The sequence below is a fragment of the Acomys minous genome, assembly GCF_964271855.1.
Source record: "Acomys minous genome assembly, chromosome: 10".
Lineage (NCBI taxonomy): Eukaryota > Metazoa > Chordata > Mammalia > Rodentia > Muridae > Acomys > Acomys minous.
The window spans coordinates 41,834,874-41,854,452 of NC_140491.1; the positions used below are offsets into that span (position 1 = coordinate 41,834,874).

Sequence of the window (19,579 nt, forward strand, 5' to 3'; positions counted from 1 at the left end):
GGTGGTGTAGCCTAAGTGGTTGTGGAGACATTCAGCTGTGGGTGCAGGACTCCATTGAGCATTACAGAGGCAAGTGCATAATGCTGCCCGCGCTGGGCTCAGTGGCTGGGGTGGTGAAACTTCTGGTAGAAAAGGCATAGGGGCAGAGCAGGAAGAAGAAACAGAGGCATCAGATAAGGTTAACTTATTTATGGATGGCAAGAAGGTTGGCATGGCATGAAGGAAGGCCAGGGGACAGAGTATCTCGGCAGGTTCTCTCATTAGAGGCCACACAGCTGTATAGGCTATCAGGAGAGTGCTGGCTGTTGGAAGAACATGAGGGATTACTGGATCCTATTTTAGAAAACTAGGCCTGGTTGCAGCAGAAGAGTGCTGGAAGACATGGCTTGGGCTGTGGCAGTGGCCTAGAAGGAGGATAAGGAGGTCTTGAGTTGCCCCCCCAGGAAGGAGATTGTAGGTTGAGAGGGGACTTAGGGTACCTTTCATTTGTGGAGCAGAGTGTATATTGGGGTAGGAAATGGCCTCATGGGTTCTGTATGTCATGACTCTGTTGATCATGAACTTGCAAACACCTTTGCAAGCAAACACAATAGTCCATCATATGCTAGGCATTGTTCAGAGGACAGGACAGGTCCAGTTCAGCCTTATTTCATCAAGACTCATAGCCAGAGTGATGTAGGCCGACCTGCAGCCAGAGCTGCCAGTTCCCTGTGTCATGGTGGTTGTCCAAGCAGGTCTGTAATTTCAGCCATGAGTTTGGGGTAAGGACCAAAGTGGCTGCTTTCATATGGAGTGAGAAAGCAATGAAGGGCTGGTGAGTGGGGGGGGGGGCTGCTTGGAGTGCTCAGCAGGGACCGGGTGCCTGCAGGGAGTCCATGCTCCTGAATGGAGCTTGGAGATCACCAAGTGGGCCAGAGACTAACTCTGATTAAAGGTTGCTAAAGCCCCAGCAGAAACTGACACTGCCTGTCTCGTTTTTATCACCTGTCTATCTGGTAGGTCTCACCTTCCCTCTTCCCAAAGGATACTGTGACATGGAGGATTAAGACTTTTCCCAGGGCCTGGAGGCTAAGGTGATGGATCGGTTGGTAATGCACTTGCTGCACAAATGTGAGGATTTGAGTTTGAGTCTCTAGTACCCATGCAGATAGCTGGACCTAATCGTGTGCACCTGTGACGCCAGTGCTGGTAAGGAAGGCAGAGTATAAGTTAGGAGGACCGCAGGCGCTAACTGCTTAGCTAGTCTAGCTTAATCAGTGAGAGGTCCTGTCAGAAAAGTAGAAAGTGGAGAGAGATAGAGGAAGACAGCAGATATCAAATTCTGACCTCCACACACATGCACATATGTCGACCCTACACACACACACACACACACACACACACACACACACACACACACACACAGACACATGCGCACCCATGGTTAGGGTATCGACATACAGGAACCCCAGTTAAGCAAGAATTTCATGTGAAAAGCAAAACTTAACACTGAAAACACATCCCAACTCTTCATGGTTTGTCTGACGTTCACATTGAACTAGGCATCGTGTATTTTTGCTTGCTGTCCTTCCTACCTTGTATTTGACTCAGTTTTCTGACAATCCAAACTGACCAAGACTACCATAGACTAAACAACAAATATTATTCTCATAATCTCTGGATGCCATGAAGCCCCCAGATCACAGTGCCACCATGGCTGGCTGGGTCTGAGTCAGGGTGAGAGCCTTCTTCTTAACTTACGGATGGCATCCTTGTTCATGTCCCCAAAGTGGGGGAGATGGAGGCACAGGCAGAGATAGAGACAGAGACAGAAAGAGACACAGAAAGAACCACCCTTCTTGTGTCTGTTCTTGCAGGACACTGATCACACTCTTTAGACTCTCCACCATGATCTGTGCAACTCCTTCAGGTCCTACCTCCGAATAGCATCTCGGGGGTTAGGTTTCAACAGAGGACTCTGAGGAGGACATGCACATTGCTTCTCACAGTTTAGTCACAGAACTGAGACTGCAGTCTATGAGATCTACCCATCTCTTCTGAGACAGAACATGGTGTTCTTTGGAAATCACAGCTGTAAAGCCCTGGGGAAACATGTGTGAAGTGAGGGCAGAGGAGGAATAGGTGCACTCTTGGAAGTACTGTTCCAAAAGAGATGGCCCCAAACTCTAGAAAGCTAAAAGAAAAGGCTCTGTCATGAAACAGTTGATGTCTGTTCACTGTTCATCAGATTCTGAACCCCAGATGCAGTGGGCACATTTGGAAGAGACTCCGTGACTCTTATTGTCCTTTTCTGCCAAATGTACATATGATATATTTTGATCATTTCTATTCTTAATTCCCCTCCCATCTCCTCCTAGATTTACCTTAGCCCTGTTACACCTCTTACAACTTCATGTGCTCCCACTAAAAAAAAAAAAAATTCCACTGAATCTAGCTTGTGATGCCAGTATATACAATGGGCCATTCATTGGAAGATGGTAAGGTTACCATGGGCAATATTCTTTTTTTATTTTATTAATTTCTTCATATTACATCTCAATTGTTAGCCCATCCCTTGTATCCTCCCATTCCTCCTTCCCTTCCTCTTTCCCCTTATTCCCCTCCCCTATGTCTGTGACTAAGGGGGATTTCCTCCCCCTGTATATGCTCATAGGGTATCAAGTCTCTTCTTGGTAACCTGCTATCCTTCCTCTGAGTGCCACCAGGTCTCCTCATCAAGGGGACATGGTCAAATATGGGGCATCGGATTTCCCATGAAAATCAGACCCCACTCTCCACTCAACAGTGGAGAATATCCTGTCCGTTGGCTAGATCTGGGTAGGGGTTCAAAGTTTACTGCCTATATTGTCCTTGGCTGGTGCCATAGTTTGAGCAGGACCCCTGGACCCAGATCCACGTGTCATCATGTTCTTCTTGTAGGTTTCTAGAACCCTCTGGATCCTTCTATTTCCCCATTCTCCCATGCTTCTCTCACTTAAAGTCCCAATAGGATGTCCTCCCCTCTGACCCACTTTCCTGGTACGGGAAGACTTTCATGGGACATGCCCCTTGGGCTAGTGTCTCAATATAAGTGAGTATATACCATTTGACTCTTTTTGCTTCTGGATGAACTTGCTCATTATGATAATTTCTAGTTCAATCCATTTGTCCACAAATTTTGGGAATTCCTTGTTTTTAATAGCTGAGTAGTATTCCATAGTGTAAATGTACCACAGTTTCTTTATCCATTCTTCTACTGAGGGACACTTAGGCTGTTTCCATGCTCTGGCTATTATGAATAAGGCTGCTATGAACATGGTTGAGCATATGTCCCTGTTGTGTGGTGGAACATTTTCTGGGTATATTCCAAGGAGTGGAATAGCTGGGTCTTGAGGAAGCCCTTGTTCTAGATCCCAAAATCCATATTCTTAAAGAAACTAACTCTCTTCCTTAGCAGTCATCAGCTGTCAATAGCTCCTAAACTGGGGGTAAGGGCTCCTGAGCCCCTTCCCAACCAAGCTGAAATATTTACTAGATTGGACTTTTGTTTCGTTTTGTTTTTCAAGATACGGTTTCTCTGTGTAGCCTTGGCTGTGCTGAACTACTTTGTAGTCTAGGCTGGCCTTGAACTCACAGAGATCTGCCTGCCTTGGCCTCCCAGAGTGCTGAGATTACAGCCATGCACCACTGGGTAGGGCAGGCTGGCTTGATCTTATGCATGTCTTGTGCAGGCAATCATAGCTGCTGAGTTTATCAGGGTTGTGGTTGTATCATGTCCAGAAGACACTGTTTTGCCCCAGTGATTCCCCAACCTGTGGCTCTCATTATCCATCTCCTGGACTGAGATGATCTCTGAGCTCAACTATGGTTGAGCATTACACAGACATTTATTCTCTGCACTTTGAACAGATAGGGGTTTCTTCCTTAGCTGCGTAGTTGGCTGCACAAAGAAACTTCTCTGATGAAATCTGAGGTATGAAATAATTTATGACTATAGATGGACTAATCTGTAGAAATAGATACGAATATGGATCTGCCCTCATTTCTTACTTAGGTTTTACCTTTATTCACAGCTGGGCAGTCCATTTTGACATGCTGTAAATATTTTATATTATTCTTAAGAACAGGTTGAGAAAATGAAAGCAGTGGGTCCACTATACCCGTAGGTTCTACATTTTCAGTCCAACCATAAGTGGATTGGAAATGATTTAAAAACTGCATATGTAATAAACATCTACAGACTTTTCCTTGCATTTTAAATAATGCAGGAAAATAGCTACTTCCATATCATTTACGTTATATTAGGTACTGTATGTTAGTTAGGGAAATGTTAATGTGTATGTGATAATACATATATCACATATAAATAATGAGCCCTTGCCATTTTATAGGAGGCATGCTAGCAGGTGTGAATTTTGTATTTAAGAGTCCTGGTCAACCAGAGAATCCTTATTCTCTCCATTATGAAGGATGACTCGTTGCGTCCTGTGACATTAAGTGGAAGGTAGTTTTCTATGGACATTAATTGTAAAGACAGATACTTGAATTGAGTTCTTGTTTTTAATTTTTTTTTAAGTTAACATAGTTTCCAATTGATTTAGTTTTTTTTTTAAGTCCTGTAGAGTTCAATGCCTGTGTGGGTTTGCTAACACATTATAGATGTGTGTTTACAGTCAAGGTGACGAAATTGCCTCCATGGTCCCTTATGTTTCCCTCTCAGTCCTGACAACTACTCCGTCTGTTCTCCCTCACTGCGACTTTGAGAATGCCACACGGATAAATTCTTGTAGCATGTACGTCTTAGTGAAGGTCATCTTTGTAGGGATGAAACATGTGACCAAAGCAATGTGAGGAGGAAATAGTTAATTTGGTTTGTATGTCCACCTGACTGTTGGTCATAGATGGGAGTCTGGACAGGAGCTTAGCCGTGGGAGGAACCTGAAGGCAGGAGCTGATGCCGAAGCCGTGGATGAGGCCTACTTCCTGTGGCTTATTCAGCCTACTTTCTTATAAAACCCCAAATCACCAGCCCAGAGGTGGCACAATCTACAACGAGCCGGACCTTCCCACATCAATCACTAAATAAGAAAATTCTACAGGCTTGCCTATAGCCTATGGAGGTAGTTTCTTAATTGAGGATCCCTCCCCTCCTTGATGACTCTAGCTTGTGTCTAGTTAATTAAAAAAACAACTCCCCCCCCCCCAAAAAAAACCAAACAAACAAAAACTAGCTACCACAGGGTATCCTTTGAGGCTTCATTTAGCATTACATTTGTGAGCCTGTGTGTGTGTCGGTTTGTTGGCTGTTGCTCCACAATATTCTGTCATATGCATCCACCAGTCTGTTTACCCACCGCCCACTGAGGCAGCTCTGGGTAGCTCCCAGTGTGCATCAATGCTATAGGGCTGCTGCCAGCATTTGTGCTTTCTAGTTTTGTGTTGTTACTCGGGTTAATATGTTTACTCTTGCATTTACCTAATGACTAATAGTTTCACATCTTTGCCATCCGTACATTTATTTAGTAAAATAATGTGTCTAAGTCTTCTGTTTGTTCTTTTTTTTTTTTTTTTTAATGGTTTTGAAGTTTCTTTACGCCACATGAGTTTCTAGGTCCTACATGTGATTTGAGAATCTGTTTTCCCCGGTCTATAGCTTGTATGTTTATTTTTCAGGAGGCACTGTCTTCAGAAGAGTAAAAGTTTTAGTTGAGGACATTTGGTCTTAAACTCTATGCGTTAGGGAGGTGTGAGGTGTGAGGAGAACTCTCGCCTAATCCCAGGCAGGAAAAGTCTGATTTATGCTTCCTTATATACATCTCATTTTGTGAATTTTTGTATAAGATGTGGGAGTTCTCTTCCTCCTCCACTTTTTCCTCTTCTTCCCTTTTGATGTAGCATCCAGTCATTCTGCTACCACTAATTGAAAAGACCACTTGCTGTTGTTGTTTTATTTTTTGTTTGTCTTAATTCCTTAATACTTTTGACAAAACAAAACAAAACAAAAAAAACCCATAGCCATATTTGTGTGGATCTACCTCTTGGTTAGTTTGTCTAATGCTTTAGAGCTGTTTCTCACAAGTAACACACTGCTTAGTCTGACAGCCTTATAGGAATGTTGGAATGGTGTAGTCTAATGCCCTGAACAGTCTTAGTTTTCCAGACCTGTCCTGCTGCCTTTCCTCTGCTTTTGCACATGAGGGATTAAGCTCAAAATAACCGCACCGACAGTGGTTGACCTTTGGTGAAATCTGTAAATTGGTTTCAGTCTCCCAATCCCTGAATATTTGCCAGCGTTAATTCCAAGTTCTCTTCCATTTCTCCCACTGGCAGGGTCAGGAGATTCTATCAGTGTTGGGGAGAGGTTTAACTAAATCTTTTGTCCCTAGGAACCAAAAGTATAAGTGATATTTTACAATTTCAGTTTGAGATTGTCGATTGGTAGTATAGAGGTTTAACCGACTGTGTGTGTGGACCTTGTACCCTGTGCCTTTGCTTAGTTTATTAATTATGCAGGGTTTCTTGTTTTGTTTGAAGAGTCTTTGGGAACTTATATGTCTAGAAAATAGGCATGGCTTTATGCCCCGGTCTGAACTTTATTTCTTTACACCTTTTCTTGTTGCCCAGTGTTCTGGTCGAGTAAGAGTACCTGACAGTATCATCCTTATCTTGTTCTTAATCTCAGGGGGAAAATATTTAATCTATTACCGAAAATAAATAAATTAATTTAAAAACTGTATCAGCTGTAGATGCTTTATAGGTGTCTTCTTAAAGGCTTATTCTTTACTTGCTAACATTGAATTTTATCATTGTTTTGTTTTAATTTGGTTTTATTTCAACTCTTGTTATAATGAATTAAGTTTATCAAGTTTCAAATATTGAACCAGCCTTGTACTCCTGTTGTCAACTGTTTTGTGTGAAACATCGTTTATTTTATGTATTCCTGGATTCTATTTGCTCTTTTTTTTCTGAAGTTTTTCATATATGATCCCGTCTAGTTAATACTGGCCTTATATATTAATTTCAGATGTATTGTCTTTTCTTCTGTTTTCTACATGTGATTTGATAGAATTGAACTTTTAAAAAAAGTTAAGTATTCAGTTGAATTTCCCAGTAAAACCACTTGGGCCTGACAACTCCTTTTCCATTGTGTTCCTCACTCCAAATTTAAAGTTATTTGTTACTGTTCATGTTGGTAGAATTTCCTTCCATGTGCATGTGACTTGCCACCAATTGGCACACCGCAGGGCAAAATCAAAGTTTTAAATGGATATCTTTACCTTATGTATTTCCAATTTGTTATTTCTGGTCGGATTTTTTTCTTTAAAAAAAACTTTAAAAATTCTATGAGTTTTCTAGTGTTAAAAATATATAGGCTTTTGACATTTTACTTAAAATCAGTTATTTTGCTATTTGCGTGGAATATAACATAGAGGTCAAGCATTTCTCATCACAAATCCCGATTAAAATCTGAAATACTGTGAGACATAGAACACTTTGAGCTAAGCAGCATTCCAAAACTATACAGCTATTTCAGAATCCACCCCACCCCAAATCTCAGTAATCCTAAACATTGCCGGTGCCAGTCACTTCACGTAAGGAATGCTCAGCTGTCCTTTCACGCGCTGTCATCCATGCCCCGTGCTCTGTGCTCCTTGTCAAGAACTGGTCAAGAAGCAGCACCAGTCTCTAGGACTGGTTTTTGTTTGTCTCCTTTTTGTTTTGTTTTTGTTTTCTAAGGCAGGGTTTCTCTGTGTAACCTTGGCCGTCCTGGACTCACTCTGTGGACCAGTCTGGCCTCGAACTCACAGACATCCACCTTCCTCTGCCTCCCCAAGTGGCTGGCTTTCTTCAATTTTAAGCTGCTTAGCCCATAATGTCCAAGAGTGTGCATCATCTTCCCTCTGGATGGCCTTTGCTGAACTTTGTGAACATGAAGCCTCATGTCTTTTGCAGACTTTGGGGAAGTTTTCTGCCACTAACCTTGACATGTTTGTTTCCTCTTTTCCTTATAGCGTCCCATCGACGTGAAATGCATACCTCTTGGTACCATTCAGTAGGTCCCTGAGTCTTTAGTTTTGCAGACATCTCTCTGACACTCAGATTGGGTAATTCCACTGACATCTACCTGGGCTTGGTGACTCAGCTGAGGACAGTGTTGTTTCACTGACTGTACTTTCACATTCCTCCTCCTCCTCCTCCTCCTCCTTCTTCTTCCTCTTCTCTCTCTCTCTCTCTCTCTCTCTCTCTCTCTCTCTCTCTCTCTCTCTCAGGTCTGGGAAGGGCAAGTGGTGGGTTCATGGTGCCACGCTAGCTTTTCTTGCCCCTGCGTTTGCCTGCCATCAGGTTTCAGACTGCTCTGAGTCCAAGCCTGGGGAATGAAGGGGCACACTAAGCTGGTGGTCCTTTGAATTCTGATTCTCTTCTTGGTTCCTTTAGCACTGTTCACTTTGCCCAGCTCATGGAGTTGCGGTGCATCCTGAGGAGCTTCTGTAGCCGCACTGAGCAAATAATACAATTCTTGTATTGCAGCCACTCTTCTTTTTCTTTGAAAACTCATGTGTCATTCATGTCCACACAATGAAACTTTATTCAGCACTAAAAAAAAAAAAAAAAAAAAATAGTGAATCAAGCCAGGACAGCACATGAAGGGCTGTTAACTGTGTGTACTACTGAGCTAAAGACATCAATCTCAAAAAGCTACACGCTGTGCCTTTCCACTGATTTCTGGGGAAGAGAAAAGAATTGTGAAAGTGAAAAAGATCAGTGGGGGCCAGATTAGGGGAAGGGAAAAAGAATGAACTTGCACCTTATAAAGGATTTGTAGGACAACACTAATGGTGGTTTATGTCATTGTGCAATTGTGCTAGCCTATAGGATGTACGGCCCTGAGAGCAAAATGTAGTGTCAACCATAGTCGTTAGTGACAATGACGTCTGCTATACCACACCGGTTTTGACAGTGTGTGACTGTGACAGGAATAGGGTGTTCCTGTGCGGAGAAGGGAACATTTGTAGACTCCGTACCTCCCTTTCAAATTCACTGCAAACCCAAAACTACTAGAACATTTAAGTGCATTTAAAAATGAATACGTATGTCAGAGATTATGCTTTAAAACATTTGGAATGCCTAGGAACTGTAGTTGAAAATTTTAATTTATTTGCTTTAAATCACAGAGAAATTAAATTTATCAAAAGAAGTATGCACACTTTGGAAGTATAATGCAGCCTTTCCTGACCCCTCCCCTACCCTAATTTCTTCTTCAGTTGTCAGGACATGGCTGCTGGCTGCTTCTATATGTCTTATTGGAATTATTAGGATCTCACAGATAATTGTGAACACGCTAGAACCTCATGAGAACGTTAAAGTGCGTGCAGGGCCTTTCTTAGAACTTTGCCACGTGCTGCCTTGGTGAATCATTGGGTTTTAAGAGTTAAGATAGTTTATTCGTCTCTCAGTGCTGGGCTGGCACACAGGGTGGGGCTTGGTAGTAATTTGAGAATGATAACAGCTGTACCACTCCTTATAGGACACAAGTGTCTCCGGAAAGCGTTTCCCTGCCGCCTGCCTGAGGCTGCTGCGTGGGTGCTGCAATTAGTCATATCACACAGCCCTGGAACAGTCACACGGAAGGCATGCAGTGGCTATGTAATTACCACTTATCTCTAAAAAACAACCAACCAAAGCAAAGACAAAAACAAGCAGACAAACAAGCAAAAAACAAAAGAAAACAGACAGTGCATGTTAAGAGATGTTGTTGTTTGTTTGTTTTGCTTTTGGAAAAAAAAACAAAACAGGAAGAGGCTGGTCTATAATCCACTGGCTTGAGAGATGAGGTGCTTGTTAAATATAGCATTGCTGTCTCTAGTGCTGGTGGAAGGGGCGATGGGAGGGACTGTACAAAGGCTGCTTTGTCCCCTGTCCCTGGAGGACGCCCACTTTTCCTCTCTCCTCAGGCCTGCTTCTCAGTTCCCCCCGTCTGAGCAGATATGGCCCTTTTGGTGGATACGTGTGAGTCTGTGGATATGGAACCTTTAGATTTCTTTATCGCCTGATGAGGACTTTGTGCTCTTGTATTTGGGCACTCCAGGTTGCTGCTGTTTTTAGTACAGTTTGGGTTGTTACACATGCTCCTTTTGCGCATACCGCACAGAGATACATGTCGCACTGAGCTGCTGCATGCTTCCATCGCAGACACAGCGCCTTCCATTCCTGCACTGCTCAGAGTATTGCTGAGACCACAGGAGCCATGGTGAGAGCCCGTGCTGGGCTGGGTTCCCTGCCTCCCCATCTGAAGTCAATATCCATCATTCTCACCGGTCAAGTGTTATGTGATGCCTTCTTAGTGGCTACAGTGTAATTTCCTACAGCAGCCTCCACCTTTTTTGTTGTTGTTGTTTAAATATGGAACGCTTCACGAATTTGCATGTCATCCTTGCGCAGGGCCCATGCTAATTTTCTCTGTATCGTTCCAATTTTAGTATATGTGCTGCCGAAGCGAGCACTTCCACCTTTTTTCCTTTTTTTTTTTTAATTGGAAAAAAAAAAACCTTTGTTTTAATACAACATATTTTGATCCTGCTTTTCTCTTCTCCTAGCTCTTCTGAGCTCATTCCTACCTCCCTACCCACCCAGCTCCACTCAGTTCTCTCTCTCTCTGTCTCTCTCTCTCTGTTTCTCTGTCGCTCTCTCTCCTTTAAAAACAAAACAATAACACACACAAATAATAAATAAATGAAATGAAATTTAAAAATCAGAAACCAAAATATACAAGCAATAGACCAAAAAGTGCCCCAACCAAACCCTATGAGACGGAAGGTCTGCAGAATACCATCCAGTTCGCTTCATGCTGGCATAGGGCCCACCCTGAAGTGTGGTTCATGTGCTCAGCGAGACTCTATTGGAGAAGACACTTGAGTTTTCCTTTGCAAGTGGGTGTCAGTTGAAAATAGCTTCTTGTTTAGTGGTGGGAACCTGCGTTCACTTAGGTCATGTTTGTCCATCTGCATTTGGCCTTCAGAACCGCAGAGAGGAAAGGATGTTCCGTCCCGTCAGCCTCGCTTCCACTGCACTGTGCTGATTACCAGTGGTTAGGCACTGTAGACCACTAAGGGAAATTAGCCATGGCTACGGAATCTCATTGTAGATTAAGGAAGAGCAACTCGTGGGAAATATATATATATATATATATATACACACACACATACACATATATGTATAGCAATAATTTTTACCTAGAGAAAAGTGAGCAAACCCAAAATTTATGCTCACCATACAGTTAAGATATTAAAATGTGACCAAAACTACTTCTTTAGAAAATAATTAAATTGCTTCAAATAAAGCGTCTTGAATTCCTCTTAAATATTTTATGTTACATATCAGAAATAGCTAACTAGGGCACAGTTAAGACAGATGACAGACAGATCTTGAAGCGCTCTCCCTATAGATACTGCTGCTGTTCACATTGTCCTGCTCCTCACTGTCACATGTATGCATTCACGTGTGCGTGACGCGTACACACATACTCCCTTTTATCCAGGAACAAGATGTACCTATTGAAAAGCTCACACTCGTGTCTGTCAGCCCAATGCTGCCCGTCCCAGCCTTCCCACACCCCATATTTATAACTCATTCCCAGTGACAGGTCTGGCTCCTAGCCCTTTCCATATAGTGACATGGTTTTCTCAGTCCCCTGTATGTAACTAGCTCCTCAGTCAGGCCCACCTTCCCTTTACCCTCCTAAACCAGTGCTCAGCAAAGAAAGAGCAGAGCTGGAAAGCAGGAGGGTCCTTTACAGAAAGGCCGACTTCTTCCTCCAGACAGTGACTGTACTGATGCGTGAAAGTCCCACAGACTTTTGGAAATGTGCTTTAGGACATTGGACCTTTGGTCCAATGCAGATCTTATAGCAAAATAAATATTCTGGCTGGGAGGCACACACCTCTAATCCCAGCGCTTGGGAGGCAAAGGCAGGTAGATCTCTGTGAGTTTGAGGCCAGCCTGATCTACAGAGTGAGTTCCAGGACATTCAGAGAAACCCTGCTTCAAAAACAACAACGACAATAATAATATTTATTATTATTTTCATGATTAAAAAACTAACAATATTGTTGATCTTAGTACTTTATATTACCATGCAACTTATGCATGTATTCCCATGAATGTTTTAGATATAAAAACATCTGGGTAATTAGAGACCGGAGTCAGGTCTTTATCAGTTATTGACCCCTTTTTGTCAGCAACCCCAGGGCAAAGCCTCTCACAAAACTCTTGCTCTTGATGTTCTCTATAGAAAATGTACAGATGGCGGGGCCTTGTGCCCCATGGAGCAGTGGGATAGGGAGTGGCTGGAAAGGAGGTTTCTTCTGGCTAGCCCACATATATCAGACCACCTGGGCTCCAGTTAAGTCTCAGGGCTGCCAAGTTAAATAGCATTGCACCATTTAAACTGTGAGAGAGTCCAGGCGTAGGGTCTGTTCTTGGCTGACTGACCCCCTACCTTTGTAAGAGCACAGCTGGCACTTTTGAACGCAACATGACATTGACTTGGACTCCAGAACATCTGTAGCCATTATAGAAACAGACAGGCCTATATCCCTGGGCCTTGGTGGTAGCATCTCATCCTGCACTTCGAGGGATGCTATGCCTGGAGGCCCATTCCCTGGCTGCTGCCTTTGAAGAGACTGGTAGCAGGCCAGGACCAAAAGGTCATGAGGAATATCTGCCTCGGCTTCCCTCCATGTGTGCTCATTAGAGGGTCAGGGCCTTCCTTCCCTTTGGTGTCCTCTATTGTAGCTCACAACGCTTACCGGCCAAGCCCTACTCCTTTATGTGTAAGTCTCTGATGACTCCTCCCCTCTGTGGTTCAGGCCAGCTTCTTCTTCAGGCACTGGGCCCAAGTGCCCTTAAGGCTTGGCTGACACTGTGTCCAGCCTTCCCCTCCCTCTTGCTAAAAGTAACCTGAAAATTCCCCTCCCTTCTCTGGATGTATCTTCTTTCCCACTTACCTACTCCCTTCCCTAACAACTAAACACCTTGCCTCTTCTTGTGTCCGTTTTCAGGTTCCTCCACAGCCCCCTTATCCTCAGCCTGGGGTTCACTGCAGGGGCCTCCTCAGCCTGGGTAGTCCCTGGCTTCCTGGTGGTATTCTTTGGAGTTTTCTGCAGGTTTGGATGACAAAATAAGTGTCCCTGCTGGCAAGGTTGGTGAGAAAGTCCAGAATCAACATGCCCTGAGGGCAAGGCGACTCTGTCTGTGGCTGAGTATATGGCATTGTTAGGCAGGGGCCACCCTGACCCAGCAGCTACCATACATAATACTTCCTTTCTCAGAAATCTGAGCCATCCTCCCCTTTCCCATAGGCTTCAGGACCCGGAGTTTTCTAGAAGCTGTAACAGGTCATGGAGTCCTGTTCTTCATGTTTTTTCAAAACAATGACTTAATGGGTCAGAGACCTTCTTACACTGGCTCATAAGGTCCTAAGATGAGCATGGGCCATCAAGCCATGTCTGAGACTGACAGAAAGATTCCCTACGGTTCCTCTCTCACTTTAACAAAGAGGGTCCGAGTGGCCTTGGAGCTGGTCTTCATTGTGATCTTCCGGGTCTTCATAGTAGATTCTCCAAAGAGTACCTTTTATTTGGAGAAACCAAAGACGAATGTGTAGAGAAAAGAGTGGGGGCTGACTGTTATCAAGGGGTGAGTGAGGTGAAGAATGGGGCTGCAGCATTTAGTCAGGCTTTGAGAAGAGGTTTTGGGGTTTCCACCGGGAGGCAGAAGACACAATTGCTGGCCTTCTGAGGGATCTAGTGGTCATTGCATTTTGCCCTCATTGGAGGAGAGGTTGGCTGGATGGGATACTGAGGTTTTTCCCAAACACTTGTCACTAACCATGGGGTCAGTGTCTGCAGGCTGTCTGGTGCCCTGGGCATCTGAAATTCTGAGAAGTTTTCCAGTGACTCTCGTAGATGCTTGTGCCCATCTCATAGTGGCTCTTGCGACAGTCTGCGTCCTGTTTTGGACACACTTGGCTGTCCTTTTCTCTCTGTGTTTTCTACATAAAGTCTTTTCTCCATCCTTTCAGGCACCTCTTGCTATGGTGGGGTCTTATCCTCATCCTCTACCCCTCTCTACAAAGCCGTTTGGCCACTTGGACAGGACAGGACTGAAATAGTATATGACCCAGTTGGAGAGCAGGGCCAGACCTCTGCATATCATGTCACCCTGTGTCCCCTGACCTGGCAGAATGGAAGCAATAGGGTACCCCAACAGCAGCTACAAGATGTGCAAATTGTTGTAAAAGAGAAGGCAGGGGAAGCTAGACAGTAAGGTGTTCGCTGTTTCAGTTTTACATACGCAAAATGTCCCAAGGAGTTTTCTCTTCACTCACTGAAAGGGCTCCCCAGTGGAACTGCCTGGCTCTTACTGCAGCTGCCCCCGTGGCCCCTGGGTTTGGGAGCTGGCTTCTCCTGTTGCTCTCAAGTGTCTGGCAAGGAGTAATCAACTCTGTAACTGTTCCAAGTGTTTACCTGCCCTGTCAACCCCGTCTCCCCCGTCTTCCTCAGCCCTGTCTGTGTCTCTTCACATGGGTCAGTCTCTGATGAAGCAGGCTCTCAGGCAGCCAAGAGTTCAAGCCAGATTGTTTATATTTTAAGTTGTTATCACCATGGGTGTTTCTCCTTTCAGACAAAAGCCTCCTAATGAACATGGGGACCTTCCAATTAAATCAAATTACTTGTGTCACAGAAGAATTCTTTTTATTAACAATGTGTCAAAATACTGCCTTGCATTTCAAAACACGACAGAATCACAAAGATTTAAATTAGTGTTTTCTAGAAAGACTCTGTAGTTGGAGGCAGGGAGTCCCTGAACTTGGAATTCCTACAGAGATTTGTTTACTTTAACGAGTCCTCCACTGTGCAAGACAAAGATGGTGTTGAGTTTGTGCAGGGTAGCATGCGGGGTGAGCAATTTTAGTGGGGTTTTGTAGCTTGAACCTTCCAGAGTAAGTCAGCACAGATGTAAGAGTTGTCTACGGTGCTTGGCACCAGACACCCCCTCTCTGTGGCTTATTTCTGCTCTTCCTTTCAAGATAATTAATGGTCTTAACTTAGTTCCTTTGTTTGAAAGCAAGGGACTAAGAAGTGGAAAACAGTTTGGAGCCTATTGTGACAATAGAGCAAAGAAAGAGATAAAAGGGAATTTGAGGGTGTGGAAGCAGTAACCATGGGCAAACTAGAACACATCAGAGGTCTTTGCAGGTGATGCTGTTGTCAGGCCTGGCTGGGGTAACTTAGATATGGGGGAGTAGGGGTGATGAGTGGCAAGAACGGCGAGTGTGTAAGCGGTGTTCTCTGTCTGAGGCACAGTGAGGAAGCTGAGGAGTGCATTTATTTGGTAGCTAAGTTGCTAAAACAAGGTCAGGTGCGAATCGGAAGTCCACTTGTACTGGAGGGGGCAGTTCAGAGCAAAGGACAATAACAGTGGATTTCCTTGAGGAGAGGAGAGGGATGCCCAGCCCAAGGAATAGACAAAGTGCCACTGAGAAGGAGGCCACTGTGTCTTGTGATATAAGGAAAAGGAAGCCAAGGAAGACTGCATATCTACAAGGAATACAAGCCTGTCCTACTTTGCATTTCTGTTGCTACGTGATAACCATCATGGCCAAGAGCAACTTTGGGGAGTAAAGAGTTTTGTTTTAGTTTACAGGTTTATAGTCCGTCATTGACGGAAACCAAAGAATGACTGTGGAGGCTGGGTCTGAAAGGGGGACCACGTGGAGTGCTGCTCACTGGTTTGGTCTCCATGGCTTGCTCAGCCTGATTTCTTAGACACTCCAGGACTACCTGCCTGGGGCGGCACCACCTACAGTGGGCTGTGTTCTGCCATATCAACCAGTAATCAGGAAAATGCTCCACAAACTTGCTTCCAGGCCAATCTGATATAGGCAATTCCTTAATTGATGTGTTTTTACAATCTAAACATTTATTTATTTATTTATTTATTTATTTATTTATTTATTTTGCCACATGGCTCTAGCTTGTGTCACCAAAGACCAAAACCAAAATAAAAATAAAAGGAAAAACGAAAAAAAAAACAACCAACTAGCACAAGACCCAGTCACAAACAGGTGGAGTTGGTGTCGTCAGAGAAAAGGACTGCTGCACGCAGGAGTTGGGATCGTTCAGTGACACTTAAAAATAAACATCTAAAATAGGCTTTATGGGATGTTGGGATTCCAAGACCACTGAAGTGATTAAGTATTTTAGGAATTGTTTTTTGATTATCAAACAGTTTAGGCAAGTTAACTATTTTCAAGGAAGTAAAATTAGTTTCTCTGGCAAACCTTACCATTCCTATTTAGAATCTTGACTTTTTTTTTTAAGTGCCAGCTAGACCTGGCTGCTGTAAATATGCGGCAGAGGAGCTTCCCGGCCCTGTGATAGAAGGAGCAGCAGAAGACGGAGGAGCGGGTTTCCCCTTAAAAGTGGAGGCCTGTGGCAGGGAGTAAGTGCTGTATGACCTGACATCTTCCCAGGTTTTCTCAGGAATGTCACTGTAGGTACCAGTTTCTTTTATGATAAGGGGAGACTTTTCAGTAGTAGCATTTCTTGTAGTCCCTCAAACAGCTTCACGGTACACTCGTGATCAAAAGTAGATAGATAGCTTTGTATCTTTGGGGTGGTTTTTCAGCCGGTTACCATCTAACTGATTCCAAAATGGAACAGCCACGTGTTTTGGGTTATTGTGTCCGGGAAGTTCCTGCTCTTGTGGCAATCCATAATGGAGGCACACATGGAGCAAAGGGGTCCTGTGGGTTGGGAGTAGCCTTGCGAGTTCTCATGCCTGTTTTGGGCTGACACCTCAGGACTCCAGGAACAGGGGCTGGTATGGAGGGAAGGGGCAGAGACAGCCATTTTGAGGGTTCCCGGGGTCCCTTGATCCGGCTCAGACAGCGTGTGCCTATTTGAGTATTTTAGGTGTCTGAGAAAATGTTTGCTGGTATTTTAGGATTTAGATGAAAAGTAAGTGATCCTTGAATTAGTCTCTTTCCTCAATTAATTTGTTCTTAGTAATCTGAATTTTTTATTTAATTAATTTATTCAGATTACATCTCAATTGTTATCCCATACCGTTACATCAATTGTATGCTCCCGTTCCGCCCTCCCTCCTGCTTTCACTCTATTCCCGTCCCCTATGTCTGTGACTAAAGGAAGACCTCCTCCTCCACCATATGGTTACACCTGCTTATCCTTTCTCTGAGTGCCACCAGACCTCACCACCAAGGGGAAGTGGTCAAATATAGGGCACCAGAGTGAATTTTCTTTTGAAATGTCAAAGTAAAATAGTTTTGTTTTGTTTTACCTGTGGTACAGGGTTAACCAGGCTAAATTTTTATTTAATTTTATTTGTTTATTTATTTATTTATTGGGTTTTCAAGACGGTTTCTCTGTGTAGCCTTGGCTGTCCTAGACTCGCTTTGTAGACCAGGCTGACCTTGAACTCACAATGATCGGCCTGCCTCTGCCTCCCAGGTGCTGGGATTAAAGACATGCGCAACCACCATCCAGCCAGAATTAGTTTCTAATTCTTATCGTCATAAGAATGTGACTTTTGGTTTCTTCAGAGTGAGAGGAATAAACATTTGAGGAAAAGGATGCTGCATTGGACCAGCTAGGATTAAATGTGCTGCCTCTGAGCTGGAGACTGTGCCAGGCTAAACTGAAGGCACAAAAAGGGGAAGAAGCCGAGCCCTGTGGGAGAAGGCACAGCGTGAGTGGGTGATGCACAGCTGAAATAGCAGGGCGCTTGAGGCCCTTGCTGTGCTAACAAGACCTCATGTAAAGGAGTTAATTTACCGTGCACTTACAAGGGTGTGGCGGTCCTAGCATACATGTCTGTGGGCTTCTGACGTCACCTACTAAAACCCGAGATTCAGTCCTCATGCCATCAGTCTCTTTCAGTTTCCTGTCTGTGTCCTGAGTAAACGTTTTTTGCTTCTTTATACATTTCAGCAGCTCACCTAGGTTTACCTTAAACATTGAAATGACACTTTGGTTGTTAAAAAAAAAAAAACCAACAACAACAACAACAACAACAAAAACTTCTACTCTCCCTTCACGGCTATTGTCTTCTGTAAAATTATTTAAATAGTATGACTGGCTATCGTACTCTTGGCCTAAGCAGTTTGGGGATGTCCCCACCACCTCACAGTCAGGCCACTCACTGGAGGAGCCTGGCAGAAGCTTCTTCACAGGAAGAGCTGAGGAGGTGGTTCATGGGGTGACAGGAAGATGCACAGTGCTCATCTTGGAAAGCCTTGAGTGCTCTACACAGCGATCAGATTCTACCCTGCGGGGCAGGAGTCAGCAAGCACTTTGGCAGCGGGTCAGGCGGTAAATGTCTCCAGCGCTGCGGACCATCTGCTCTCTGCGGGACTCCTTGGCTCTGCCATGTCATCCACGGCCACTGAGCAGTTTGGACGTGAGTGGGTGGCTGGTTTCCAGCGCTGGTTTGTCTATGGCAGAGGAGCTTGAATTTCTGGAATCGTTTACTAGGAAGTGCTGTTTCTTGTTATCTCACTAACTTGTTTTTTAAATGTAAAAGGCATTTTTTTTTTTAGGTTGGTTACACATTAGGAGATTGGGAAATGTTTGAGTGTCTTTTATACACCTACAGCCATTTGCATGTCTTCTTCCTTTAACATTTTGTTTTTTGCTTGTGTGCATGTTGTCCAGGTGAATTATAAGAGGACACCTTTGTTTCTCTTTGCATTTATTGGGGTCCTAGGGATGGAACTCACATTGCAGTCACCTTTACTTGTCCTACCATGGCAGAGGCCCTTTTCTGTCTTCTTTTAGGAAATGGCTGTTTCCGACTGTTAAACACCAAAATGTAGGTGTTGGAGAGTGTAGGCTGAGGTTAGGCCTGTGATACAGAGATGGTCTGTCACCTCCTTAGAACCTGCTTCCTAGTGCTTCTCCAGCAGGCACTGCACCAACAAGGATGCTTTTCAGACATCCAGAAACCAATCTGCTGGTAAACCTGCCTTTGTAAGAAGGTCTGCAGCTACAACACAGAGGGACCAGAGCTTGTGAACCAATGTGTGTGTGCCAGACAGAGCGGTCAGAGCTGAAGCTCCCATGCTGAGGCCTGAAAGGAGTAGGCCATTTTTTTTTTTGACTTGACAGGATGCACAGGAGCTCAGTGCTCACTGCAGAGGAAGACCAGCCTGCCCACGTCCCCTAGCTAATGACCTCCCATATTTTGTCTATACCAGTAAGTTTGACAAAAACAAATTGCTAAGATCTCAGCACACATATTTCTCTCTGTGTGTTTATGTGCACATGCATATCCATGTGGGCGTACGTAGACATTTGTGCGTGTGTGTATAGGAGACAGAGTTCAGCCTTGGATGATATTCCTCAGGGGCTGTCCACTTTTGAGCTAGGCTAGCTGGCTAGCCAACCTGAGATCTACCATCTCTGCCTGTCAGTAGAGTGTGTGTGTGTGTGTGTGTGTGGGGGGGGGTTACAAGCCTCCGTACCTGGCCTTTTTTGATGGCGTGGAGGTTAGTACTGGTCCACATCCCTTACCAGGAAGT

The 19,579-nt window shown here is 44.2% G+C and overlaps 1 protein-coding gene across 16 annotated transcripts in view; it reads left to right on the top strand.

The window, feature by feature from the left end:
- The window catches only part of COBL (cordon-bleu WH2 repeat protein), a 244,509-nt gene that overhangs the window by 21,516 nt on the left and 203,414 nt on the right, over positions 1 to 19,579 (top strand). The window contains exon 1 of one of the 16 annotated variants that reach the window (XM_084798319.1): positions 16,386 to 16,533. The exons of the other annotated variants lie outside the window; for them this stretch is intronic. Within the exon in view, the coding sequence (XP_084654445.1) occupies positions 16,526 to 16,533 (8 nt within the window). The 5' untranslated portion in view covers positions 16,386 to 16,525. Of the gene's footprint in view, positions 1 to 16,385; positions 16,534 to 19,579 lie in introns of those variants that run through there. 16 annotated transcript variants of the gene reach the window in all.